This window comes from Eimeria acervulina, genomic scaffold (assembly GCF_000499425.1).
Source record: "Eimeria acervulina Houghton genomic scaffold, Eah_scaff163, whole genome shotgun sequence".
In the NCBI taxonomy this organism is placed as follows: domain Eukaryota; phylum Apicomplexa; class Conoidasida; order Eucoccidiorida; family Eimeriidae; genus Eimeria; species Eimeria acervulina.
Window position 1 is genome coordinate 1 of NW_013550170.1, and position 27235 is coordinate 27235.

The following is a 27235-nucleotide window of genomic DNA, read 5'->3' on the forward strand; positions in this document are numbered from 1 at the left end:
ATATATATATATATATATATATATATATATATATATATATATGCATTGTCATAGTTAAGGCGCCTCACACACAGCCTAATGCACAAACCCATGTTGGAGTCAGATGAAAAATAAGAGGGAGCCAATAAGAAGATGTTCGATGGATAATCCCTTTGATAAGGATGACTATCGGGTGCTCAGGAGGTGTTTATAACAAATATCTTGAGCTCTTGTACAATTAAAACAAGCATTAGAAGAGAGCTTGTGCAGTATACACCGTAGCAGCATCATAACACGGGGCCCTTTCCTTTTAGAAGATCCCAGGATAGTCATAGAGGATTAATTCAGCTTAAAACAACTCTTAAAAGTGTTAGTGTCGATTGCAAATGGGGCTTCCTTCTGCATGCACGAGGCGCTCCTTCTCAGCATCAGTTGGGTATAGGTACACTGCAACTCATAACTAGCAGCATCCCTACCACAGCAGAAGAGGCACCTATGTTTGCTTTGCACAGTAACACCTCAGAAGTTTATTTGAGTCTATACTAATACTTAATCTAAGCAGCCTGTTACAGTCTCTTAGCTCCAATAGTCGTCTTACATATTACGATACGACGGTACGCAGCAATACAACCCGAAGACTTTAGTTATATATATATATATATATATATATATATATATAAAATCAAGAGTTGTAAGTAGCGTAACATTAAATTCTATGAGTAGAGGGGAGGCTTCCTGGCGCTTCTAAACCCCAGATAGCCTTCGTTCAAGTTTTCAGATATTCATTTCGAAGAAACCCCGGGGTCTTAAGACCTTCAGCTTTGTTGCAGCTCACAAAGACCCTCGGATAATATTGAGGGATCTCAATATTATCCGAGGGTCTTTGAGTGCTGCAATGAACAAACATGTGATAGCCTCACATGGTTGTTCATTTCATTGATACAAGTGCAAGCGACGAACACCACCACCGCAGCAGGGAAGCACCGTACATACCAGTGGCTGGTAAAGAAGATATATAAGATATGATACCGGACGAACCATGGTACACACTACTAACCTTCTAGCTTTCTTTAGATAGTCTGGACGTCCCCTTAAATAATTCACGTTTCCGAGAGCTGTACATTCAGATGCGTCATGTGTGAAATGCCAACATACACATCGTTAGCTTGATCGAAGGAGCAGGAAGCGTTCTGTAAGGTATGTTTATGTTTACAAACGTCGGGATAATGCATTATCTTTTGAACGCTTGTGGTTAAGGCTTCGAACTGCTCGTCAGATGAACACTACCGAACCGTCTGCGTTGCGCTTGGCACCGATTTATCAGCTGAAGCCTTTAACAGTGCAACTAGATGAGCTTTAGGCGAATGTTAAGAAAAGCTGAATCAAGGGCAAGCAAGGGTAATGAAGGAGTAGATATGTGAGAATTTCAAGAGGTAAGAGAATTGCGGATATGCCCTTCTATTCATAGGCAGACATTGACTACTCTCTACCGACAGCTATGCCACCCCGTTCTCGAGCATCATACGCAACGTCGATGATCTGCCAGAGCTTCTCGAAGGGTAGACAACATATGTGTGAAGCACCCACGCAGTTCCCTTTCTGCTTACTATGCGGTGTCAGCAAGGGAGCTGCACCGCTACATGCTGCATGCGGCTGTTCAAAACCCACCCTCACAGGGAAAAACATTAAATCGTCAACAGATTCCCTTCAAATTGAATCATCACTACTAGCAAGTCGCCGGCCCACTGCAGGACAACGGCAGTTAGCTGTGTTCGAGTGCACGAGTACAATCGAACGGGCGGGTTAAAAAGTATTTGAACAACAACAACATAATTTTGAAGGGCTATCTACTGGATCTTGAATGTTTGAATGCAATTGAATCCCCCGGCTTTCAGCCGTCCACTTGCATCCTATTGTTTATGTCCAGCCACCCTGCAGAAACTATCACCGAAAGCCAGCCTTTGCTCGCTCCAGCAGCGGAATCTTCAACACCTCAATAATAACTCCTACTGCTCTGGCGTCCTCTGACCAGCAGCCCGCTGCGCACCATCTCTTCGCCCGTCCACCTCAACCACCCCTGCAAAACAAGCAAATCACACCACAGAAGAAAATGAGTTGCCCTCCGCTTGTCGGCTATATTCAATTCTGTACCTGCAGTATGCCTAATTCGGACCTGTTCAATGCAAACTCGCCATCGCGAGCTGGAAGGCTGTCTAACAGTAAGTAGATAGAGGCACTTTCAACTGTCCTCTCCACAGCAATAAATGCACTCTGCAAATGTAGACCCACCTGTAATACACAACGAAAAATTCAACAATCTTCTCAAGAAGTCCAACACAATCCCGAAACTTCTCAGCCAGCTCCTCAGGAACAGACGAATCAAATTGTACATTCTTGTTCTGCTGCTGAACAGCTCGGGCCTCACGCACGCGATGGCCGAGGATTCCGCCAGCACTATCAGTCACAGTCCCTGATTCGAATCCCTCCCTCACCCACTGGGCAAGTCTCTGCATCCTATCGATCCGCGAAAGCGTTTCTTCTACTCCAATAGTAACAGGGGAATATGGAGGTTCGAAAGGCCACAACCCATCTGGGGGGGCTTTCCCTTTCAAGAGATCTTTCATTCGACCTTCCCAAAATTCGTAATCGTCGCCTTTAAGAGCCATTTGGTCAGCTCCTTCGAAGCCCTCTGCAGTCTGCCAAACGTCAGAAGGTTCTTCCTCTTCTGCCTCACCTCCACGCTGATCACCACCAGTTTTTGCCTCCTCGAGCACTTCCCATTCACCCTGACTAGCCTTCTTCCCGGAACGGGTATGACTAAGCACGGATTTCACCAGCAAAAGCAAACCGGCGCCAAGTCCTGCAACGACGAGAGTAAGAACCCAAGGAGCACGGAAACCTCTAGCGGGTCTTTTGGATTCTGCCTCTTCAATATGCTGTTGCATCTGTTCATTTCCAACGCCATGCGCAAAACTAGGATAGGAAGAAGCTTTGTGGTCTTGGACATCGGCGGCACTGGTGCCCCGCACCTCTGAGATGGTCAGATATGCTGCGAGAGCAACAAAAGCAGCAGTACGCATCATCTTCAATGGGCATGCGAAATGCCTTTAAAAACAGTAGTGAATAAAAAAGAAATAGAAAGGAATTAATAGTATTTGGGAATACTTGTTCAAAATGTGATGGTTTCCCAGCGTGGACAAGACACTCGGAGCAGCGCTCGGTGAGCGCCAGGAGAGTGAGAAGCAGGATTACCAACTACCCACCGGTTAAGCAGCAGCAGCCCTTCTCTAGGCCGGGGAAAGAAGTATATTTTCTTATCCATGACTAATAGTAATGAGAGAATTTCCAGTGATACCTAAGATAATGCAGGTTTTCTCTACTTTAGACGGTGTTTTCCTCCCTCCTCTAACGAGGAGAGCTGCCTCTGGCGGTTCGACAGAGCCAGTTCCCGTTACCGTCGAGTTGCGGGGGCATGAATATCGTCTTCATTAGGCTTCTATCCAGAATGATTTGGTAAACTATAAATATCCTAGCGAGCAGGATATACTGTTTCCTGTGCCTTTTTTTCCACTTGTCATGTTGTCTCTCGCCCGGCTGGCGATTAGTCTGCAGTTGCGTGTGTGCTCTGCGTGGTGTCTTCTGCAAGAATTCGCTTATTTTCAACATTTTGTTTGTATACGTGGGGGCGTAGCTCCAATTATGTTCTATCATCGACAAAAACTACTCAATTGAGCTGCATTCAGGAGTGTATTGTGGCTGAGCCTGCTCACCTTTTCCCCGTGCGATAAAATCAATAGTTTCCGGTGGCGGGAGGGTGCCATGAGGCTCTGTTCGCCACGTCTGCTCAGGGCTGCAAAAGAAGAAAATAGAGGGTGCTGCAAAGCATGTAGGTGAGCTCCCTTCCAGCTAAAGATGCCGCAAGGTAGCAGCAACGGACCATCAATTCCTGAGAAGCTCTGTTTCACTGTGCACAAGCAAGAGCAAGTGCACACGGCCACCACGGCTGCTGGTGCTACTCCTTCTAAAAGCGGTGTAGCTGTAGGACGCTGCCGAAACCTGTGGTGATGGTATCTGGCTTTTCTCGGCCCTTTGAATCAACCAAACATACTATGCACGCCACGTGACTAGCTAGCTAGCGGGCCTGCTAGTCGTTATCTTGTCTATTTTACGAACAGAAAAACCTCTAGCGCGACGACTGGAGACTACAAACTACAAGCTATCGTCCCCGCAGCCCCTCCCCGCACTGACGGCGACGGTATTTACGGGTGCTGCTGCTTCTGCTGCTGTTGTTCTGCAAAATGCCGGTGAAATTTCCACTTAAGTCTACATTTGGGTCTGCTACGGCAGCATCAGCAACAGCATGCATGCCTATCTCTACGCTGTTCTCCAGAACTGGTCCTCGCGAACAGTAGAGAAGGCCATCAGCTCAAAAATATCCTTCAGGCGTTAGGCGACGGAACTATCAGCTAACATGTCCAATGCAGCTTAGCAGTCGCTCTTAAAAAGCAAAGCTTTTTGCTGCCATAGACGCTACCTGCGCCATCTAATGAGTATATTCACTCATACCATTCGAAGCCTGTGGCTCCTATAACAACATCGACGGGGAAGCCTGGTGCTGCAATTGCACTCCCGACCCAACCCGCCCTTCAACCTTATTAAACATTAGACATCAAAAACTACTTCATAAATGTGTTCGGTTTCATGCAGCAAGGCCTTGCTGTCACCTTTACCCAGAGTCCTTGCAGACTCCTCCTCTAGAAGCAAGTCTTCCATGCCCGCGACATTCAAGCCTTGTCCAGAAAAGTCGTTGGTGTACTGTCTTAATACCTTACTCCTTTCCTACCTGCAATCCAGTGCAATTCAAGCGTAGCAAAAAGAACAAAGTGAACTGGCCGGCACTTTCCATAAATATTACGACTTGATTACTGCAAACTGCTCTTTCCCATCTACAAGACCGTCAATCACTAGTCGTATTTAAGGTGAGTCATTCACAGTTCTGCATTCCACATCAATTGGTCTCTAAAAATGTAGACACACCTGTCGGGGCCATAGTGAAGCATGATAGCGTCAATAAGGTATTGAAGAAGTTCCCTGAACTTTAAAATCTGTTCTTCAGGAACGGACGGTTCAAAGTCGGCGTTCTCATTATGCTGGCGGTAATAGTTTGCCTGCTGCAACAGGCGCTCAAAGGTCATACCTGTGCTATCAAGATTGTTGTCTGAATCCTCTGCCTCTTTTATCCGCTGAAGCAGTAGCTCCATTTCGTCGATTCTGGATTGCACTTCTTCTGAACCCAGAACACTGGGGTTGTATGCTGGTACAGATTCGATTGTTGTGCTTGTGGCGCCGGGATCAACCTCTGCAGAACTCCACCCAGGGGAACTCACGCCTTCAGCCGCCTCTTCGTTAATTTCTTCGGCTCCTCCTGAAGAATGCCAACTGCCAGAAGGAACATTGCCTCCCACCTTCCGAGAGATGAAACGAAGAATCGATTTTAGTACCAGACTCAACCCCATAGAGAGCGCAGCGAAAATCCCTACCCCCAACGCCGGGAGGATCGCAAGAGAGGCTTTTTTTGGTTGTTTCCCTTGGAGATATTGTTGTAATTGTTCGTTTCCAACACCATGCGGGAAGGTAGATTTGGAAGGAACTTCTTGGCCAAGGAGATCGGCACCACCGCCGCCCTCGGCCAGCGGGATGGTCAGATATGCTGCCCAAGCAGCAAAAGTAAGAGCACGCAACATTCCTAATGGCCTTGTAAAATGCCGTACAAATGCGTACTAAACAAAATGCAAATAGGGAAGAATGAATAGTCTGTCGAAACACTTGTTTGATGTGTGACTGCGCTCCCAAATACAAGACACTCGACGGTCCTGAGCGCCCCCCTCAAAAGAGGGGAACAGCAGCGTGCTGACTCGTTTCGCAGCAGCTGCACCAGCTACAAAGTATGTTTTCTGGTCCGCAGTTAATAATAATTCAGGGTTCGTTTGTACTAGCTGGCCTAATGTAAGTTTTCCTTCCCACTGACAACTTTCTAGCTTGACGGTAGAAAGAATCGTTATGTATGGCAACTCTGCACGAGACAGGGATTAGCGTTATTGGGACTGCACGCAACATTAATAATGACCTTGCATAATACCCTACAGACGCCCCCCAAATAAAAAGTAATGAAGGAGAATGCATGACCCGCTGAAGTACTCGTTAGAAACGTGATGGTACCCTCACATATACAAGACGCTCGACGTTGCTGGGTTCCTCTGCAAAAGGTCAACCAGGATGTCGCTCTTGACAACAGGTGGACCACCATCGGTTAGCCTGGCGAAAAGGCCTATTTTATTGTACTTGGTTGCCATTAGTGCAAGAATTGCTTGTTATACGAGAGATACTGCAAACTTTCCCTACTTTAGAGAGGTTTGTTCTCTTTGCTGTTGCGAGGGGCGTTCCCGACAACTCGCCAGCCAGGCCCCCCAGTTAGCGTCGAGTTGCGGCATGGATGTCGTATTCATTAGGTTTTTATCCAGAATGATTTGGAAAAACTGTAAATATCCCAGCGCGAAGAACATCCTGTGTCCTGTGGTTTTTTACGCTTGCCAGGTTATCACTCGCGCCTGTCACACCGGCTTGAGGCTGGCCTGCTGTTGCGTTCGCTCTGCGTGGTGCCTTCTGCAAGAATTCGCTTATTTTCAACATTTTGTTTGTATAAGTGAGGGCGTTGCTCCAATTATGTTCTATCATCGGCAAAAACTACTCAATTGAGCTGCATTCAGGAGTGTATTATGGCGGAGCCTGCTCACCTTTTCCTCCTGCGATACAATCAATGGTTTCCGGTAGCCATAGTGTCGTTCAGTCGCTTCCTCAATTGCTTGGACGGGTTTCTTTAATAGCGAAATCTGTTCCTCAGAAACAAAAGGTTCAAATTCAGCGTTTTTGTTCTTTTGGCGACATTCATATGCCAGATGCAGCCGATGGCCGAGAACTCCACCTGCGCTGTCAACAACCGTCCCTGATTCCTCAGCCTCTCCTATCCGCTGAAGTACCTCCTGCAACCGGGAGATTCTGGAATGCGTTCCCTCTAGACTCAGAGTAACAGGGGGATATGCCGGTAGGCAATCAATTTTCGGCGCCTTGAGTAGCATTTGAAGATCTCCAGCGACGGTAACTCACAACTTTGGTGGCCTGGCCGCTGATTCCTTCGGAGTCTTCTGCTGAATACCTGCCGCCAGAAAGAACCTCTCCAACTTTCTTATGGGACGAGGCAAGACCAACGATGGACTTTAGGAGCCAGCCTATACCCACCGAAAGTGCTAGGAGAAGGCCCCACCCCCAGAGCGATCGGGATTGGGGAAGAGGTCCCTTTGTGCTCTTCCACCTGGATTTGCCGTTGTAATCGTTCATTTCCAAAACCCTGCTAAAAGTTAGGCCAGTAAGAAGCGTCGTACCCACCCAGCCTGGCTTGAATGTAGAGAGAAGTGGAATCACTGCCAGAGTAAAGGGAATTCCAGTTACCTTCTAGTTAAAGGAATGTGAATTTCGTATTTACTTTGTTTCTTTCGTAATCGGCAGTGTTTGGTAGAGTATCAATGTCCTAGGAGGAGCCCTCGAATCAATTGCCCCAAAGGGAATATCAAGGTGTTTGACACGGTGGTTGGCAAGGAGACGTAAGTACGTAGGAGACCTGCATTGCGACAAGGTGAACGGCAGGCTAAATTTTTGTATGCAGGAGTAAATTACACGCACGCAGCATTAGCTGCTGCCCTTCAAAGCTCTCCTGCTTGCATTTCTTTTCACTCCTCCGCGAGAAATGCCACTGGCTGGCAAGAATTTCTTGACGTGTTGCGCCAAGTGTTTCAAACCTTCCATTTGCAAGTTCCGCCTACACTGAACAAAGATTGCCTCTCACTACCTTTCTATAGGCTGCACATCCATGGACACGCAATTCGGGAACTGGCTGCCAGTTCACACAGACAAATGCACATGCTTGGGTTTCGGTTCTTCGTACACCTGGTGAATGCACGTTCGTAGTGATTCCACATCGATGGACGGTACTCCTTCAGAGTAGCGCTTACCCACACCTTCCATGATCTCCTTGCAGATGCATATAACGTTAGGCTGCAGATGGCGTGCTGCCAGTGGATCGTGTGGGTTTTTCAACTCGTCAAGCGATATGTTTGCTTTGCACCCTCCAGGTGCCTACCGTGCGTTCAACAAATGACGCAACAGCAAGTTGTCAGCTGCCAGCAGCTTCTTAACGGGTTGTATGCGCTCGCCGGAGCCACACCAGGAACACAGCTAAGCAGTTGCCAAATTGGCTGCCAGTTCTTAAACATAAATGTACATCCAGGGTCTCAGGCTCTTTGTACACCTGAGCCTCTCATTGTTGAATGCGCATCGGTGCGCCGTGCTCTTTCACAGTACCGCTTCCGTAGTCCTTCCAAAAATAGGTGGCGTAGGCGACTGCTTCTAGATTGCAAATTGAGTATTGCATGCAGAACGTTTGGTTTCTTCCACTGGGCAAGTGAATGCTTGTCATGTTGCCTCTAGAGGCCTGCGATGCTTGCTCGAAGAGAAGTAGTCGCGATTTGTCAGCTGCCAACAGGTTTTTTGCAGGTTCGTTGGTGTTTGTGTGGGTTTCCTCGCCACACTACGATGCCACAGTCACAGGCTCCTAACAAAATTCTAGACGCGCAGGCGGACAAAAGGAGGAGGCAGCGGCTGTTGCTGCAGAACATGTATCTGAACCCTCTGCTGCTGAACACGCCGCCAAGTAGCAACAAAGAACCTTCACTGAGCACCTCTAATCCACTGGTAACCACCAACAGCGATGGCAGAAGCCGCTGCAGCTGGTGGTGCTGCCCACCCAAAGGGGGTGTGGCGAGAAGCTACTGCTGGCTGCGAAGATGCTACCGAAAAAAGTGGTGGTGGTAGCTGGCTATGTCCTCGACCCTTTGAACCTATAACCCCTACTAATCACTCCCCATGACTAACTATCTCGCTTTGGGCCTGCTAGCCCCTACCCTGTAAAGAATATGTTAAGTTCAGAACCACCTATGCCACGAAGCCTCGAGACTGCAAACTGCACAGTACGCACCGTCGCACCTACCTACGGGTGCTCTTGGTGATGCTGCTGTTGTTCAACACTTAGAGCAAAATGTCAGTAAAACAACTACTGAAGTCTGCACTTGGATCTACGGCGGCAGCCTGGGCAACAGTATGCATGCGTCGCTTCACGCTGCTCGTCAGAACTGGCCGCCGTGGAAATTGAATCGAGTCATCATATCAAAGATATCATTCAAACTTTCGGGAACAGAACTCAGGCAGCAGGTCCACCGCATCCCAACAACCGTTCTTAAAAGGCGAAGCTCTCTCCCCCCATAGGCCCTACCTGCGCAGTCTAATGCATGCATGCACGCATGCATTCAACTACCATTCGAACGCTGCCGTTCCTGGGCCAGCATCACCAGCCATGACTGGTGCTGCACTGCCTCCCCGACCCAGCTCGCCCTTCAAAACTACAGATCATTTTGGGCCAAGCGCTCCTCCACAACCTTGTTCGGCTTCTTGCAGCCACGCTCTGCTATCACCTTCACCTAGCAGCCGTGCAGATCCTTCTGCTACCAGCCGTGCCCCGGCATCCAAGCGCCGTCAACCTCAATGCTTCACCTCCATTCCTGGATCTGTGCGACTTTCCTACCTGCAAAACCACGCAGAAGCGCCACAAAAAGACCGAATAAATCGCCCTTCGTTCGTAGGTAACCTCAAATGCTGCACTTGCTCTTCCCCTAGATCATACAGCCCGTTGGATGCAAGCCCCATATAGGGATATTGATGTCTGTCAAGCACTAATCGTTGTTGATCCGAGGCACATTCTACTACCCACGCCTCAGCAAAGGCTCTCAGCAAATAAACCCCACCTGCCACGGCCATAGTGACGTCCCAGAGTCTGCTCAATTTCGCCTACGAGGCTCTTGAACTTCGATACCTGCTCTTCAGGAACCGAAGGTTCAAATTCAGCGTTTCTGTTCTTCTGGCGGTATTGGAATCCTAGGCGCAGCCGGTGTCCAAGGGATTCGCCTGTGCTGTCGACACTTCTACCTGACTCCTCAGCCTCTGCAATCCACTTAAGAACCGTCTCCATCTGTCCGATCCGGGACTGCACTTCTTGCAGCCCCAAAGTGACAGGGTCATCTGCCGGTGGGTAATCTATTGCTTTGAGTGTATCGGCTTCGTTCACGATGCTCCCCTGAGCATCCAAAGCAGCTCCCTGACCTCCGGCACGAGCCGTCTTGCCTTCCTCATCCTCTCTTCCATCATCACCAGTTTGTGCCTCCTCGGAAGCACGCCGTCTACCTTCTTCTTTAACTCCTTTCTGGAACAACGCAAAACTACGAGTGGATCTCAGCAGAAAAAAGAATCCCAAACAGAGCGCCATGAGAAGCCCACCGCCAAACAGGGAGCGGATTAGGGCAAAGGTTGGCCTGAGCTGCGTCGGTTCGATATGTCTGTGTACTTTTCCATTTCCAACTCCATGTTCAATAACTGGCTGGAAAGGAACTTCCTGACCATGAGGATGGCCAGCACTGGCCCCCTCTAGCACCGATATGGTCAGGTACGCTGCAGCAGCAGCAACAGCAGGAGCGCGAAACATCTTACGATCAAATGCAATGCTTCCCGCACGCCCTACAAAGAATAAAAGATAGCAACCAATGCAGAAAAAATGAATTCTTAAAAAGTGATGATGCTTCCCCATCAATAAGACACCCTGCACGGAACGGCGAGCGCGCGCAGTACAGTGATGCCAGCCAGGCAAGACTCTAAATTACCTGTTCCTGAGCAGTTGTGCCTGCACACACTGGCCAGGTATAAAAAGTATATTTTATGGTCTAGGCTTAATTATAATACACGGGTTGCTCGAAATACATAGAACATTGCAGGTTATTGAACCCATTGACGGACTTCTTACTTTTCTGGTAAAGGTGGTCTTCACCCACCTCTGGCAACTAGCGAGACCGGGCTTCCCGTTCCCGTTGGCCTGCTGGGGAATATGTATCGTGCAAGCTATTTGTGTCTGCTACTTCGAATCTTACAGCTTTGCTAATCTGGCTGTGTCCTCTATATGCCTGGTGCGCAAGAGCTTGTGGCTTGCGCCTTGTGGCTCATTTCTGGAGTGGCTCGCTCTGCAGCCACTCGAGAAGGCTGCGGCGGCGGGCAAGTTGTTGAGCGTCCTGGAGCTTTAGGCCACCACTCAGCTTGTAAATGTAGGATGATGGATGTGAAAAAATGCTGCATTGTAACGGTTGAATATGAGGCATCGTTCATTTTGACAACTCGGATGAGAACATTCCCGCAGCACGATGGAATGGCACACCGAAGCGGAAAGATGTACTAGTATACGCCATTGCCATATTCAGTGTGATTTAATTTCCTCAAATTTTACACCAATAAACGGAGTGCACTGAGGTGGTTGTGGGGCCCACCACTTGTTGTGGCGCTGGTGCAGGGGCCGCAAAAATGCACACTGAGACTGGCACTCTAGGGTGCTTCCATGTGCTGTTGCCATGGCCCAGGGGCCTCAAAATCAATTCATTCTTGGGGAATATGAGGGCACCTGTGCAGGCAGGGAAGCCAAGGAGGGACATGCTTTGAAGAATCGCATAGCGATAGAGTGAAGTTCGGGTAATTAGATAGCGGGGAACTACGCGCACAGAGCACTGGATGCCGCCCTCAATGCACAAAGCAGCAAAAGATTGAATCGAAGATGCGACAGATGTAAGACTAGGACCCCAGGAAAGTTGCGAACGAGCAAAACTTGAAAGCAACGCAGACCTTTGTTTGGGGAAGGCACCTGCTACCCCATCAAGTAAAGAATCCTCCTGGTGCAATACAAAAAAAACGTATTTCAATTCACCGTCAGAGCCAGGCGCAGCTGTTGCAATGCCAACGGGATACGCCGACCCACTTTCCCATTGTAGCAGGCACCGCCCCTATACCCATGGAACCCAACTGAACGAATGCCGCAACCCTGCGGTTTCTCTCTTGTCACATAACTCACGACCGAAGCCGCATTGCATCCAATACCTATGCTTAGTTTTCACTTGCAGTGAGCCTTTGGTTCCTTCTCGTGGTATCTTCCACGCATGAATTTCCTTGAACTCCTTCGCGAGAAACGGGGCAAGCTGCCAATAGTATGCGGCTTCCAGGTGCTGCAGCAGGAGTTTTTAAATCTTTTCAAAGAGTATGCGCCTACTCCTATGTAAACAAAAACAATGCCTCCCTCTACTGCTGCTCATGCATGGGCATGCGCTTGGGAAACTAGAAGCCAGAACGCATAAACCAACGCGCACGTGTGAGTGTAGGCTCTCTGTGAAACTCAGCTTCTCATGACTGAATGAATATTGATACATAGTACTTCTTTTGCATGCCTTCCATGTAAGGCATGGCATGCACCTACCCTAATATTGTGCTTTGTGTGTAGGTCGTGCGAGTTTTTGCACTCCAAGTGAATTGCTTACTTTGCTGCCTCTGGGCATCTGTGATGCTTTGACAGAGCAATGACCAAAACTTCCCAGCTGCTGAGGCCTTCCGGGTCTTTGAGAGAAACTGCAGTAGGGAAAAACAGGTTCCAAACAAAATCCGAGAGACAAGCGCAGAGTACAGGGAGAAAAACAAGAGCTGCTGCCACAAATAGCCAACCATCCAGATGAATCTTTCTTGCTGCCAAAGATGCCACAACATAGCGGCACAAAACCTCTATACACTGTGCTCCTCTAATCCTCTGGAAATCAACAGCAGCGGTGGATGAAGTTGCCGATGGCGCTGCTGCAGTACCTGCAGCAGCTGCTGCTGGTGATGCTGCTGCAGCTGTTGATGGTGTTGCTGCAGCTGCTAGTGGTGCTGCTACAGCTGCTAGCCGCTCTGCTGCAGCTGCTAGCCGTGTTGCTGCAGCTGGGGGTGCTGCTGCTGCCGTTGCGGGTGGTGCTGCTGCAGCTGCTAGTGGTTCTGTTGCTGCTGCTGGTGGAGCTGCTGCAGCTGCTGGTGGTGCTTCTGCAGATGCTAGTGGTGCTGCTGTGCCTGCTAGTGGTGCTGTTGCAGCTGCTAGTGGTGCTTCTGCAGCTGGGGGTGGTGCGGCTGCAGCTGCTAGTGGTGCTGCTGCAGCTGCTGGTGGAGCTGCTGCAGCTGCTAGTGGTGCTCTTGCAGCTGCTAGTGGTGCTGCTGCAGCTGCTAGTGGTGCTGCTGCAGCTGCTGGTGGAGCTGCTGCAGCTGCTAGTGGTGCTTCTGCAGATGCTAGTGGTGCTGCCGTGCCTGCTAGTGGTGCTGCTGCAGCTGCTAGTGGTGCTTCTGCAGCTGGGGGTGGTGCTGCTGCAGCTGCTAGTGGTGCTGCTGCAGCTGCTAGTGGAGCTGTTGCAGCTGGGGGTGGAGCTGCAGCAGCTGCTAGTGGTGCTGCTGCCGCTGCGGGTGGAGCTGCCGCAGCTAGGGGTGGTGCTTCTGCAGCTGCTAGTGGTGCTGCTGCAGCTGGGGGTGGAGCTGCTGCAGCTGCTGGGGGTGGTGATTCTGCAGCTGCTAGTGGTGCTTCTGCAGCTGCTAGTGGTGCTGCTGCAGCTGGGGGTGGTGCTGCTGCAGCTGTTGGTGGAGCTGCTCTAGCTGGTGGTGCTGCTGCTGCAGCTGCTGGTGAAGCTTCTGCAGCTGCTTACGGTTCTGCTGCAGTGATGCTGCAGCTGCTAGTGGTGATGCTGCAGCTGCTAGTGGTGATGCTGCAGCTGCTAGTGGTGCTGCTGCAGCTGGGGGTGGTGCTGCTGCAGCTGCTAGTGGTGCTGCTGCAGCTGGGGGTGGTGCTGCTGCAGCTGCTGGTGGAGCTGCTGCAGCTGCTAGTGGTGCTTCTGCAGATGCTAGTGGTGCTGCCGTGCCTGCTAGTGGTGCTGCTGCCGCTGCGGGTGGTGCTGCTGCAGCTGGTGGTGGTGCTGCTGCAGCTGCTAGGGGCGCTGCGGCAGCTGGGGGTGGTGCTTCTGCAGCTGGGGGTGGTGCTGCTGCAGCTGCTAGTGGTGCTGTTGCAGCTGCTGGTGGAGCTGCTGCAGCTGGGGGTGGTGCTGCTGCAGCTGGGTGTTGTGCTGCTGCAGCTGGGGGTGGTGCTTCTGCAGATGCTAGTGGTGCTGCTGCAGCTGGTGGTGGTGCTGCTGCAGCTGGGGGTGGTGCTGCTGCAGCTGCTGGTGGTGCTGCTGCAGCCGCTGATGGAGCTGCTGCAGCTGCTAGTGGTGATTCTGCAGATGCTAGTGGTGCTGCTGCAGCTGCTGGTGGTGACGGTGCAGATGCTAGTCGTGCTGCTGCAGCTGGGGGTGGTGCTGCTGCAGCTGGGTGTTGTGCTGCTGCAGCTGGGGGTGGTGCTGCTGCAGCTGGGTGTTGTGCTGCTGCAGCTCGGGGGGGAAATGCTGCCACTGCGGGTGCTGCTGCTGCCACTGCGGGTGCTGCTGCTGCCGCTGCGGGTGGTGCTGCTGCCGCTGTGGGTGGCGCTGCTGCCGCTGCGGGTGGTGCTGCTGCTGGGGCTGCTGTTGCTTTAGCTGTAGCTGCTGAACCGGTTGCTGCAGCTAGCGGTGCTGCTTCCAAGAAAAGCACAGCGGGAAGAACCTCTTAGCTGCAACCACTAAAATGGTGCCGGCGCAACCTATGGCGCCTTCAGCATTTTTTTTTCTAGCACGCCTACTCTGATAGGTACCAAGCTAGCTAGCTGGCCAGCTACTCAGCCGCCCAGTGAAGCAGCCGCCAATCCTCATGTTGTTGAAGTATGTGTCAAGGGCCAAGGCATTTCTACCACGAGGAGTGGGGAATGCTCATTACACAATCTCTCATGAACAAGCTTAGGTCTCTACCTGCTACTGCTGATGCTGCTGATGCTGCTGATGCTGCTGCTTCTGTTGCCATTCAGTTCGGGTTCATCTCAGTGGCTTTTGCCTTCACGTTAATCTTTGCCAGGCTTTGGTACCTTCTTGCTGCCCTTCCTTTTGCTTCTGCCCTTGGTTTCGTCAGTATCAGCAGGTTGTTGAGGCTCCTGTGTCTTTTGCTTCTCTGTTTCCCCCTCTTCGCAGGGTCCTCCGGATGCTGATGTTCGTTCTCTTGGTGCTCCTCCTGCTTCGTCTGGTGGGGCTCCACTTGGTGCACCTTCTGTTTCTGTTAGTGCTACTCCTGTTGGTGCTGTTGGTTGTGCCGCTGGTGTTCGTAGGCGCGGGAGGGAGCCTGCGCGTTTCGGCGTCCCTCCAAAGGCACCGACAAACACCTTCAACATGCTCTGCCTCCTCGATTTGGGCGCTTCGGCAGGATCTCCCACTGGAAGGCCTCCCTCGCAGCTACTTGCCTTCTTCATTGACTCAAGTGACGGTGTGTTGCCGCCAAGAGGCCCACCAAAAGAGGAGCTCCTCTTGACGCCTTTATCGCTTGATTTCTTCTTGCCTTTTTGTGTCCCCTGACCTTCGCTGCCTTTCGGCACGCCTGAGGTCTGCGAGCCTCGCGACGGCAAATGTTCCGTATCTTTGTCGGCCGGCTTGTCTCCCTCTGATAATCCTGTTTTATCTTTTTTTCCTGACTTCACTGACGGTTTTCTCCACCTTGAGCCTGTGCCAAATGGGCTTTCTCTGCGCTTTCTACCCTTTGTTCCCGAAGACGTGCCACCGAGTGCAGCAGCAGCAGCAGCCGATGCAGCTCCTCCTACTACCATCTCTTCCATCTTCTTCTCGCTTTCCGAGACGCCGTCCCCCATGAAGTCCAAAACAGAGTCGCCATCATCGACAGGACCGTTCCCAAGCAAACTCAACAGAGAAGAAACAGAGCCCAGAGGGTCCTTTTCACCGTCAGCAACACCCTTCCCAAATTTCTTGACTAAAGGCCCAGAAGGCGGAGGATGAGGAAGCCCAGCATCCGAAGGACCAGCAGCAGCAGGAGGGTGCACAGGGCCACCCGTTGTCGGCAAGTCGGGACTAGGCTGCGACGGGAGTTTTATATGCTTCGTGCGGGGGATTTCGATTTCTTCGGGAATTCCTACCTGAGGGGCTTTGCGTAGGCTAGGTATAGTAAAATGACCAGGGACAAGCGGGGCCCTTGCAGCAGCCGCGGTGGACTGCAGCGCTTCAACAGCTGAAGTGGGCAAAGAGAACCCGATGAAGATGGAGGCTCCTACTACAACTTTATGTGATTCTCTGCGCCTCCGCTTTGTTGCTTCGTCAACCACTTCCTGCTGCCGAGCCCTTTCATTTGTTGCTTGTAAACGCTCCTCCTTTGAACCTGACTTCTTGTCTTGTTCATTCTTTTGCGCCGCCTTAAGCTCTTCTTTTGCCGCGGCCTCGGCTCCTAGTGCTTCATCGACGGACCCTATCCAGGTCTGCAACAGCAACTCTGTAGTGGTTTGTCCTGTTCCTAGGGCGACACTGAGGGCTTCATCCAGATCCTTTAGCTTTTCCGTGAGGCTTTTGTGAGGGGGGTGGGCCTTCAATAGGCCGTCCAACCGTTCTTTCTGTTTCTGTACGCCCCCAACGGTTGTGAGCAGCCTTTCCATACCTCGTAAGATTTTCTCCTCAGAAGGAGGGAAGACACTTGGAGCACCGTCACTTGCTGATGGAGGCGGTGGTGCTTTTTCTGCTGCATCTTCTGAGCCTCCCGCTTCGGCGCCGAGCTGCGCGCAGGCAGTCTGTAATGCCTGTGTCGCTGACACCGTGGCCTGTGTAAGTGTCTCCATAATATCTGCCCATATGCCGCGGAGAAAGTCTTTAAGCTTTTGCATTTCATCATCAGCAGCTTTTAAAGCTTCTTCCAGGTTCTTGCCTGCTTCAGTGCCTTGCAGAAGTTCTTTATCAAGCTCCCCTGCCGTTGACATGCATGAAGCGAGCTTCAGGTAAATGCCCTCGGCTTCCGTGCGATCGCCATACGTCCCGGAAGGTCCCCGTGAAGCAGCACCCCTAGCCGAGCCGACCACAACAAGAATCTGCTCTGTTATGCTTTCAGCGTCCCACTGTGCAGTCAATGCCTTCTCGTGACGCTGCATACGCTCCCGGCGACGCCGGAGCGTTTCTTGCTCCTGCTTGCGGCGATCCTCATGCTGTTGCCGCGCACTACTTACTTGGGCCTCCAGCAGCTTACATCCGGCTTCCAACTGTTCAGCTTGCTCCGGCATCTGGAGCGTTTTCATCCCCAGCGCCACGCGCCGTCCTCTGCGAGCTGTTCCTGATGCTGATCCCAGCTGCACCGTCACCATATGCGAGGGACCGCCAAGGAAAGTGGGACTCCCAAGCAATTCACGCCAGTGTTCGAGCTCTGAATGCGTTCTATCTGCTATCGCACCAAGCTGGCGCTTTGCTTTAGGGCAAGTGACCTGTAGCTCAGGCGGGGTGCCGCCCAGCACTATACTTGCTGCTACCACTGCAGCGGCGACAGTTTCCGAGGTGGGTTGCTGCTGCTCATTCGTCTCTTGATCCGCCATCTTCAGTAGAAACCAGCCGTACTGGGTTGGGCTACCAGATGCAGCTTGCAGTTCTTTTATTGCACTTTCAGCGTCCTTGCAGTAACCATGCAACGCTCCCAAGTCTGACTCTATATCAGCAGCAAGCTGCTGTACTGCGGGCGGTTTGGGGGCTCCTGGAGGTAATTCTCTGAGCTTCTGGGAAAGTGAATCAGTATCTTCCTGTAGAGACTCGCTAAACCCAGAAGCCGCTGTTACTGCCTCTTCTGCGGTAGACATCAGGCCTTGCAAGCGCTTGATCGCCTCATCCACGTCAGACTGTTCCTCGTCGGTCATGGAGCCAGACTGCCCAGAACCTGCTAGGAGAATTTCCAACTGTTCTTGAGCATCCGAAGACGCCTGCGTGTGCAGTTGCACCAAACTCTGCTGTAGTGTTTGCAACCGCGATTGCAGCGAGTCAGCTGGTCCGCAGCTGTCGCCGCTCTCGTCGCCGTCTGCTGCTGAAAGCAAACGTTTGGCAGTGGAAACTTTGGAGTTGGAGAGGAAGGTGAAACATCGTAGCAGAAGATAAGCTGTAGCAAGGGCAGTAACGAAGCACACGCCCTTAAGGGGGAATCCTGGAGCACAGCACGGGCGCTGTTTGCAACTCTCACATTCTTGCACAAACTGCTCAGATCCCATCAAGTGATTATGATAAAACCGATAAATTTCCGCACTTTCGCAGGGGGGTTTGTGGGGAGCTTCGCGCGCTCGCGCTGAGCCCGAAAGCGGTGGCTGTCCCCGCGACCCCAAGGCGCCCAGAAGTAACGCCACTGCAGCGCAGACACAACGCTTCATTTTTCATGCATTGTTCTGGGAGGAAAAAAAACAAAAAGATCTGCAAACTCTCAATGATTGTCTGACTGTCCCTCCGCCTTGACACACCGGCTCCCAGCCCCAAGCACCCGGGCGCCGTGCCTTCTCGGGATACGAAAAGGCAAAACCTATGATACTGTCCCCCTTTCTATGAAATAGCACATTTACTTTTAAGTTGTGGAGCATTAGTGGGATATTTCCATTCACAGGGGCTCACAAGGCATCCCCGCCGCCCAGGCTGGAGCAGCAGGGGCAGCAGCTCCAGTGTTACGTTATCGTTTCTTCAGAGCGATGTAGGTGGGGTGCACGGGTGATATGCTGAGCTATAAATCCGTTGTTATATGTAGTAAAGTCAGTTTGCTGGTTCATTTATTCTCCCGTCTCTTTGAATTTGCTGGGGCGTTTTGTAGTTGGCTGCGTGTAGGTTTGGGTAGCACGGTCTGCCCAAATTTCGTGGACTTCTCCCTACTCGCGCGTTCGCTGTCTACGAAGAGCCAAATAAGCGTAAGTGTTCAACAATTGGATACAGTGTTGATGTATGTAACAAGAGGGGCTTGGTTGGGCTTGTATTTGTGATTACCTTCCATCACTAGTTGTAGTGTTGCAACACACGATAAGCAGCCCAGAGCTGCTCCGGTCGTCGGGTCTTAGGCCTCTGTGTTCAGGCTTCTGAACACTGAAGGGGAGGTCAAACCTTTTTGGAAGGAAAACTTATCCGATGTATTTTTACTTTTTTACACGCAATTGCCACCTACGCACCATAGCTGAGCGGTGATAAGCTGAGTGGCGGTAGTCACCACGTCCCACGGAGTTCGGCTACAAGAAGGCCGGTGGCTTATTCCGGGCAGAGCATGTGCACCATGTACAACAAACGATATCACATTATTTGAGATTGCAGATGTATGAAAATGGCCAAGGAACGAGAAATAAGACTTCGAGCAACGCCCCCGGAGGAGCAAACAAGGCGATCAGGGAAGCTTCGCTACCCTATTCAATGAGCGGCGAAGTGAAGGAGCCAAAAGAGGTGATACTCGCACCTACAGACCAGTCTCTAGTTGCATGTGTGCTTATATAAGCTACTATTAAAGGTCGGAAACGGGTAGCACCACTTGAGATGCATATGTTCCCCAGATCACCTATGCTGTTAGGTGGAGTGTCTCCTCGTGTTGGCTGCTGCACAAAAACAAAGAAGTGTACTATGACTGTGCGGTGTCACTGAATACAAAAAAGGTCACATATTCGCATCGGGCAGCTACAATAAGCTTGGAATTGCACCGAACAGCTGCTGCTAGCTGGAAGAGAAACAGTGCCTACTTGCCCATCAGCCCCCGGGAGTGCCGGCACCTGTTTGCGGGCTCTTGCCGTTGTTCGTATTGTTTCTGTTGCTGCTGGTGTTGTCGCTGCTGCTGTCGTCACTGCTGTTGCTGTTGCAGCTGCTGCTCCAACTGCTTTTGCTGTTCCTTCTGCTACTGGTCTTGTTGTCGCTATGCTGCCGTTGGGGATGGTGTTGCTGCAGCTGCGGCTGTCTGTTGCCGCCAGTAGTGTTCTTGGTTTTAGCGGTGGTGATGCTAAGGACTACTGAGCCTAAGCTGAGAAGAAAGCGAAGAGAGACTGTACTGGAGCCGCCGCTTGCAGTCGTTGCAGGAGGAGGTGAAACGCTGGTTCTTCATACTGTTGAGTGCTGCTACTATCTCCTTTCCGGTCTTCTCCAGGTGCGTGGAAAACTCTTTTCGAATGTTGCATGTACACTGCACACCGTGAGCACCCAGCTAAAGCACAAGGCTCGGCACGCAGCATCCGGCGAGTATTGGTGCTGGTGCCACGGTCCCCTGTGGCGAACAAAGAAATCAGTGTGCAGTCTCCACTGGTTTGAACAGAAACCCGAAATTTGATGGAAGTACTGAACTCTCTCCAGCAGCAGGTGATGGTATGGTGAACTCCTTCACAGAAGCAACAAAAACCCCAGTCTCTCAATCCCGCCGCTGCAGCTGATGCAACGATGCACCTGCTACAACACGGAACGCACCACCCGCAAAGCCTCGCACGGCCTTTCCCACTCCTGCAGCAGCATCAAGCTGCTGCTACAGCGGCAGCCGCCGCTCCTACCTGACCAACTGAAGCAGCTCCCAGCCCCTCGCGTCTGATCTGAAAGCATCGCGGAGCATAATCAGCCCCCACTCAAGAGCACCAGGCAGCAGCGCTACAGCCCCTCAGACCCGCTGTATTCAAGTGGTGCCGCTTCCCTAACACCATTCTAACCAACATGCTCTGCTTTGTAGCCTTCTTTTCTGCTGAATGCTGCAGCAGCTCAGGCAATTCCTGAAGATACCCTTACCCACTCATAGGTGTACTTCGCATCCCCCAGAGCCAAATACCCAAAGCATCAAACTTTCCGATGCTGCAGCTGCTGAAACTTCTGTTCCTACAACTGCGGCTGCTGCTACTTCTGCTGAAGTGCTGCTACAACTGATGCTCCTACTCCTGCTGCTACAGCTTGTGTTGCAACCGTTGCTGCAAGTGCCGTAGATGGGACAGGGAACCCTGCCACTAAGGAACTGGGTTTTCGAGGTCAATGCGCAGCAGCAAACGATACACATTGGTGCGCTCGTGGGCCCTTCTGTGATATTGCTGCCCAGCGCAGCAGCTACCAGGGTTGCTTCGGTGCTGCTTTTGCTGCGGTGCTGCTGCTGCTGCAGCTGCTCCATCATTTCTTCATTCCTGTCTACAAATAAAGTGACAACAGCACAGCCTAAACTGTAAGCAAAAGAGGCAGCTGCGCTGTTGTATCTGCTGTAACTGCTTTGCCTGGGGGGGCGCTACTGCGGTCAGGGGACCAGCGGCGGCAGCAGCAAGAAGCCGCTGCTGCGGCAGGGAGCCGTTGCAGGGCAGGCGCCTCCTACTTCATTGCAGCTTGTTTCTGGTTTGCCAAAGGGCCTGTTGTTTCGTCAGCTGCAGGTGCTGCAGCAGTGCGCTGATTTGTTGCCTTCGGCCACCTACGGCGGCGTTTAGCCAAAGAAGAGAGACATTCGGTGTCAATACTCACTGGAACGCCTGTAGCCTGCCCATCATTAATGCCCATCAACTCTTCCTTTGCAAGCTCTGCTTCTAGATGCACCACAAACTGCGGCTACTGCAGCTGATGCCCGGGAGGCTGCAAGCTGCATTACAGACAGATGATGCCTGTGCGAAAACCCTTTATCCGGTTGGTGCCGCTTCTTCTGCTGCTACGTCGTTCCACTGTCTTCATCCGATTCTTCTGTAATGTGGCCCAGAGGAGTCTTCAAAGGTGATCCTTTCCCCCCTCTGCCGTTGCTGCTGCTGCTGCTCCCCCTGCGCTGCCAGGAACGTCTGCCGAGTCTGCCGTTGCCTCCCCCGCCTCTTCTGCCTGCAACTCCTCCTCTTGGAGCGTCTCCACTCCGCGGGCCCGTCGCAGCACCACCTCTTCCCCGTTGCTGTTGCTGTTGCTGTTGATGCCCTGGGTGCTGTTGCTGGCCGTGGGACTGCAGCCAAGAACGTAGCGTGTCCGGCCCACCCTGCGTCTCCTTCGACTGAGCCTCCCCCTGCCCACTCCCCAGCTGCATTTTCTGCAGCTGTATCGTTACCTGCACCATACTCTGTAAATCGTCCATCTCCTTCTGCTGCTGCGAAACGTCCGCCTTGTCCCTGCGAGGCGAGCGGCCTCTACGGGACTCCCCCGAGGTAGGCCCATACGTGTCCACACTGGTGCTGCGGCTTCTGCTTGTACTACTGCTGGAGCTCCTCCCTATCCTACTGGTGCGGCTCTCACTACTCCTGCTTCTGGGGGGCAAGGCGCTGCTGTGTCGCCTCTCTGGTGTTGAACATCCTGACGAAGAGCAGATACGCTTTATTAGCTTTTGCGCTTTACGTGTGCCATCTCCCAAATGCTGTTGCAGCACTTTCAGTTCGTCCTTCCAGCCTTCTAGTCGCTCCTTATCCGTTTGAATGTCTGCTTGCATCTGCAGCATTAAAGGACTCCACAGGGTCCCTGACGCCAGGGATTGTTCCATTCGAGACAGCTCTTCAATGTCCTCTTGCAGGCTTTTCTCAAACCCTGAAATCATGCCCCTCTTTGACCCTACTAAGCTCAAAAGTGCTTTCAATGCCTTCAACATATCTGTAATGTCGTCCAGGTCTTCGGGAGGCAACCCACCACCGCGCTGCACAATTTCAGTCAAAATTCCTACTTGTACTCCTGCAGCAGCTGAGACGTTCGCGCCTTCACTCAATAAAGGAGGCCCCGGAGGATCGCAAGCTCCAACCGTTGTTCGTGGTGTTGCAGCTGCTGCTGCTCCTTCTCCTTCTTCATCTCCAGCAGCAGACGATGCCCTCGACCCTCCTTCTGCCAGCGTTCGGGGGGAAACTCCTGAAGAGCGTTGGATCCTCAGCAGGTAGCTGCAATACAACAACAAGAAAAACACTGTACACGCTGAAGCCAGAGCAGCAACACCTGCAGCAATAATGACTGCCCTCCGTTGCGGCTGCTTAACCACTCCAGCCTGTGTAGGCAGACCAAGACGGTCCCTGTTAGAAATACCCCACCATGGCACCGGAGATATGTCCACTGGTGCTGTTGCTGCTGGTTCTTCGTGTCTTTCCGTTACAACCGGAGACGCAGCAGCAGCAGCAGCAGCGACAGCAGCAACAGCACCCGCTATGGCTAGTGCTCTCGCTGTAATCATAGTCATTTTTGCAAGAAAGACCCGCCCCTTCGCATGAAAATCATCATCATATTTATCTCCCCGACGGGCTTAAAGATTCAAACGAAATGGGAATAGGGTATAAGGGAGGCAGCAATGGTCAGTGGACCGCGAAGTGGAGCCGTGGGGTGCTGAAAGAAAAGACGCGTCGACCCCAGGGTTTAATTACTTTTCCACAAAAATTAATCAAGAAAATACAGAAGCTAGCCGTAGGGCGCTTGCAGGTACAGCTGCTGCTGCTGCTGTAACCGCTGACGAGCCCGTACCGGCTTTGGGGGAGCCTCCATCGTTTAAGCTACTACTGGTTCCGTTATGATGGATTTTGTTTTCTGAATTTCAGTATATTGATCTAAATTAAATACCATATTTTACCCTTGAAATCCTTCAGAAAGGACCTGCCTTCCCTCTGCTCCTGGGGAGGCATCGCCTTCCGGTTCCTCGTGCACGGAGCGTTAAAACGTTCTTGGGTGGGGTTGTTGGAATTTAATTTCTGGAGGCAAGCATGTCTCATGCTTTTAGCGTTTAAGGTTGAAATTTTGGGTTTACAGTTCAGGGTGTGGGGTTAAGGGCCTGCGTCTCGCTCATAAGGAGCAGATCGATTGCCTCCCCAGAGAACCCGATTTCGTTGAACTCTCTGGAGCTGTTTGCTCCACTGCAGCATCTCACTGCAGCTGCTCTTTGTGCTGCTAGCGCTGCAACAGGAGGCAGCAATAAACGGAAGACAGGAGCTTCGAGGGCTTCAGCGAGGCGCACGTTGTCTCCCACCTTCGACGCGTCCACTGCAGCAGCCCCAGCAGCAAACTCCGGGCTCCCCAGAAAGCTGCTGCGCAGAGCCTGCAGCAGCAGCAGCATTAGCAGAAGCAGCACCAGAAGCGGAAGCAGCAGGAGAGGGAGGAGTAGTACGAGAAGATGTCTCTCCCCTCTGCATCTTTTCAGTGTTTCCGGGCCGCTTATCAGCTTCACAACAAGCTGAAGAAAAAAGACATAAGGAAAAACGCCCTCCCAGGAGACAACAAAAAAACGGAACAACACAGCAAAAACGAGCGAAACCTCGAGAGAGAAACACAAGGCCGCACGACAACGATAAACAAAACCAAAAAACAAAGCATGAAGACATAGAACGGCGGCGCAGAAGTGAGACAAACAAAAGCCCCCATGGGAGAGAAACAAAACCTGAACACGAGGACAAACAAAGGCTCGACAGAGAGACAAGCGAACACACTTCAGAGACGCATAATACTTCATAGACAATCAGAGAACAAATAAAACCTTAAGACGCAGGCAATCACAGAACAAATAAAGCCTTACGACACAGCACAAAAAATCAAGGCAAAGCCAAGCATAACATAGAGAAGGAAACAAGAAAAGCCTCATAACGAAGGGAAACCGGAGCATAGGATACAGAGACGAGAACAGACAAAACCTAGAGAAGGAACACCCCACGAAAAAGACCGGGGAACTATCTCGTTCTTTGTTTTGACTGATGCCCCGCAAGGGTTTGGAGTTTAGGGTTTAGTGCTACGGAGTTAAATCTAATGGTTTGCAACATGATATCTAGGGTTTAGGGTTTATGGTTTAGTGCTTTCATTACTTCTTGTCCTGAGAGCGTTCTGTCTGCAAGGGCTGTTTGTCCCATCTCGAGAAAAAGGAAGACAGCTGTTAAAATGCATTTGTGGAGAGCTTCGAGCCTTCCCAGGGTGTACAGACACTCGATACGTCTGAAGACAATGGACAGAGCTTTCTGCAGCTGTTTAGATCTTACGAGACTACAGATATAGTGCCTGTACACTTCATCGGCCTGTTGCAGGTCGTGCTTGGTGATTAGGAGATGGAGGGCTTCTTCATATGCCTCAGCACATAAACCAAACCCTTTGTCTGTTTTCTCTTGCTCGCGTTTTGCAGAAACTTTCAGGAGCAGCGGCACCGCCAGGTCAACAGCCCCTGCTGCACGAAAAAAGCAAATGGCCTCTCCGTAGCATTGCATTGCCTCCTCATATGCTGCTGCTGCTGCGCCTCCAACACTGCTCTTGCTGCTTCCGCTGTTGCTGCTGCGTCGCGCAGCCTTCTTTTCCTTCATCATCAAATCGCCTAGCTGCAACAGACACAAAGCAGCATCAAAAGAGAAGGTTTAGAGGCGCGATAAGTCCCTGTCTTTGCTGGTTTCTGTGTTTTTTTTTGCCTTTGTCTCCGAAGCGGCAAACGGATACAGCACCGGACACAAATGCAAATTCAGATAACAATAAAGAAAAGTAAAAGCCATGCGGGATCAGAGAAAACCAAACGCCGCACAAAAGTGTCTCCTTCCCGTCAGATAGATACGAGCCTGCCCGGGTTTGCTCGGTCTCTACAGCCGTTTCGTGTATATCTTTCTCTGTGTCTGCCTCGTTCCTTGTCTCTTTGCTTGCTGCTATATCTGTTCTTATCATTTATTGTTGCACTTCGCCCGCTGGCTGTCTGCTAATCACTACAGTGCCTCTGCATCTCCATGTAGTTTCTGTCTGTTGTATCTGTCCCTTTCTTCTGTCTCCTTTATCCCTTTCTGTGTCTCGTCGTTCTCCTGTATCCTTTTCTTTTTTGTCGCTGTTCGCTTCGCTGCAGCGGCCTTCTCTGTCTACTGCCTGTGTCTCTACTCAGGTTTTTAAATAATTGTTTGTCTTCTTCTACGAGCTGCTCCCCAGGTTTCTTTCCTTTGCCCCTGTACGTCTCTCTGTTTCTATCTCTATCTGCGGCTTGTGTCTCTCTATCTCTGTCTCTCGTCTCCCCCTGTCCTTCATCTCCATTCTGTCTCTTTCTGTCTCTCGCTGCCCCACCTTCTGCATGGCTTTGCCTGCAGCCCTCGGCTTGCCTAAATTGCGTTCTGCCTGAGCGCAGAGTCTCAGAGCCTTCGCTTCGCGACAGCAAAGGCCTGCTGCATGAAATGCTTCTGCTGCTAATGCTGCTTCTCTAGCGACAGAAGCCCAGTCTGGAGACAGAGAAAAAAACAAAAAACTGCGAGAAAGAGAGGCCAATGCCCGCTCCAGGTGCAGTTCCCCTACTTCCATCGGACTCAGTGAACCTGCTGCTGCTGCTGCTGCTGCTATTGCTGCTGCTGTTGCCGTTTATGCTGCTGCTGTCGCCACCGCGGTTTCTTCTGTTGTTATAGCATCTTCTTCATGCAGCTGCTGCTGATGATCGTGAATCGGATCCACTTGGAACTGCTGTTGCTCTTGCTGCTGATGTTGCTCCTTCTGCTTCTGGGTGTCGCTGCAGCACCTGCTGCTGGTGTAGCTGCAGGTGCTGTTGCTAGAGCTGAGGGTGGTGTTGCTGCTGCTGCTTTTGCCGCTGAGGTTGCTGAGTTCAGCGGTCTTGGCGTCTGTCTTCGAGCTGCAAAATGTGCAGAGTTGTTTGTTTTTTGTTGACTTTCTGGAAGCTCCGTCTCTACAGCAGGCATTACCATGCTCTCTCCGCTGCAGGGACTGTTGGTCTATGCTACTACTGAAACAGTAGCAACAGCATTAGCAGCAGCAGCAATAGCAGCAGCAGCCAGCCAGCCAGTGTTAAGGTGTGCACACGGCAATGAAACAACGGTCTAACCACTGGTGCTCCAGCAGCACCCTCAGCAGGTGCTGCTGCACCAGCGGATTCTCCAGAGCCGCAGCAGCTGCTTCTTCGGCTGCCAGTGCTGCTGCAGCAGAATGTGCTGCTGCTGTGGGAGCGTTGCTGGGGGCCCTTCGGGGCCCCAACGGCCTCCTGCTGGTGGGCAGTAGCAGCAGCAAACTGGTTGAAGCCCTGATTTTCCTATTCTTCTAGGTAAACAAATAACAATGAATTGTCTTAAAACATTAGATGAAATACCTTTGCTGAGCGCAGCCTTCGCTGGGAAACAAATGCGGCGTTGCTTGGGGCCGGGCTGTCCCCAGAACCAGTCAATGCTGGTGACTGCTGCTGCTGCTGCTGTTGCTGCTGATGTTGCTGGCGTTCGAATCCTCTGAAAGACTCTTCTTCATAAAAAATATTGTTAATTAGTGCTTGGAGCATTTCTTCGCCCTCTATCTTCTCACTTCTTTTCACTACACTGCCACCGAACGTAAGCCCGTGCGTTAAGGTCCCTTCGATGCTCCGCTAGCTGCTGGTGCGGCTGCTGCTGGTGCTTCTGTTGTTGCTGCTGTTGCTACTCTTGAGGCAACAAACTCGCTTTCCAGCTGAACCGGGGCACCTCGAGGAGAATAAGGCCTCCAGGACTCCGTCTGAGTCGATGCTGGCCGCTCCG

General features: G+C 51.5%; 7 protein-coding genes across 7 annotated transcripts; 1 reads left to right on the top strand and 6 right to left on the bottom strand.

The window, feature by feature from the left end:
• Positions 1-2046: 2046 nt before the first annotated feature.
• EAH_00022290 (hypothetical protein) lies at positions 2047-3062 on the bottom strand (the record flags this gene model as incomplete). The annotated part of the gene is made up of 2 exons (XM_013396965.1): positions 2047-2056; positions 2269-3062. The coding sequence occupies 2 exons, from the start codon at positions 3060-3062 to the stop codon at positions 2047-2049; spliced, it is 804 nt and encodes a 267-aa protein (XP_013252419.1).
• A 1905-nt stretch (positions 3063-4967) lies between these two features.
• Positions 4968-5723, bottom strand: EAH_00022300 (hypothetical protein; the record flags this gene model as incomplete). Its single annotated transcript, XM_013396966.1, has 1 exon — positions 4968-5723. The coding sequence occupies one exon, from the start codon at positions 5721-5723 to the stop codon at positions 4968-4970; it is 756 nt and encodes a 251-aa protein (XP_013252420.1).
• Positions 5724-9666: 3943 nt separating this feature from the next.
• EAH_00022310 (hypothetical protein, conserved) lies at positions 9667-10624 on the bottom strand (the record flags this gene model as incomplete). The annotated part of the gene is made up of 2 exons (XM_013396967.1): positions 9667-9670; positions 9891-10624. The coding sequence occupies 2 exons, from the start codon at positions 10622-10624 to the stop codon at positions 9667-9669; spliced, it is 738 nt and encodes a 245-aa protein (XP_013252421.1).
• Positions 10625-12527: 1903 nt separating this feature from the next.
• Positions 12528-14528, top strand: EAH_00022320 (hypothetical protein; the record flags this gene model as incomplete). The annotated part of the gene is made up of 2 exons (XM_013396968.1): positions 12528-12627; positions 12802-14528. 2 exons carry the CDS (start codon positions 12528-12530, stop codon positions 14526-14528), a joined length of 1827 nt encoding a protein of 608 aa, XP_013252422.1.
• A 398-nt stretch (positions 14529-14926) lies between these two features.
• On the bottom strand, positions 14927-18250 carry EAH_00022330 (hypothetical protein, conserved; the record flags this gene model as incomplete). Its single annotated transcript, XM_013396969.1, has 1 exon — positions 14927-18250. The coding sequence occupies one exon, from the start codon at positions 18248-18250 to the stop codon at positions 14927-14929; it is 3324 nt and encodes a 1107-aa protein (XP_013252423.1).
• Positions 18251-21492: 3242 nt separating this feature from the next.
• EAH_00022340 (hypothetical protein, conserved) lies at positions 21493-22974 on the bottom strand (the record flags this gene model as incomplete). The annotated part of the gene is made up of 2 exons (XM_013396970.1): positions 21493-22681; positions 22829-22974. 2 exons carry the CDS (start codon positions 22972-22974, stop codon positions 21493-21495), a joined length of 1335 nt encoding a protein of 444 aa, XP_013252424.1.
• A 561-nt stretch (positions 22975-23535) lies between these two features.
• Positions 23536-26027, bottom strand: EAH_00022350 (hypothetical protein, conserved; the record flags this gene model as incomplete). Its single annotated transcript, XM_013396971.1, has 3 exons — positions 23536-23820; positions 24749-25078; positions 25797-26027. 3 exons carry the CDS (start codon positions 26025-26027, stop codon positions 23536-23538), a joined length of 846 nt encoding a protein of 281 aa, XP_013252425.1.
• Between the last annotated feature and the right edge of the window lie 1208 nt (positions 26028-27235).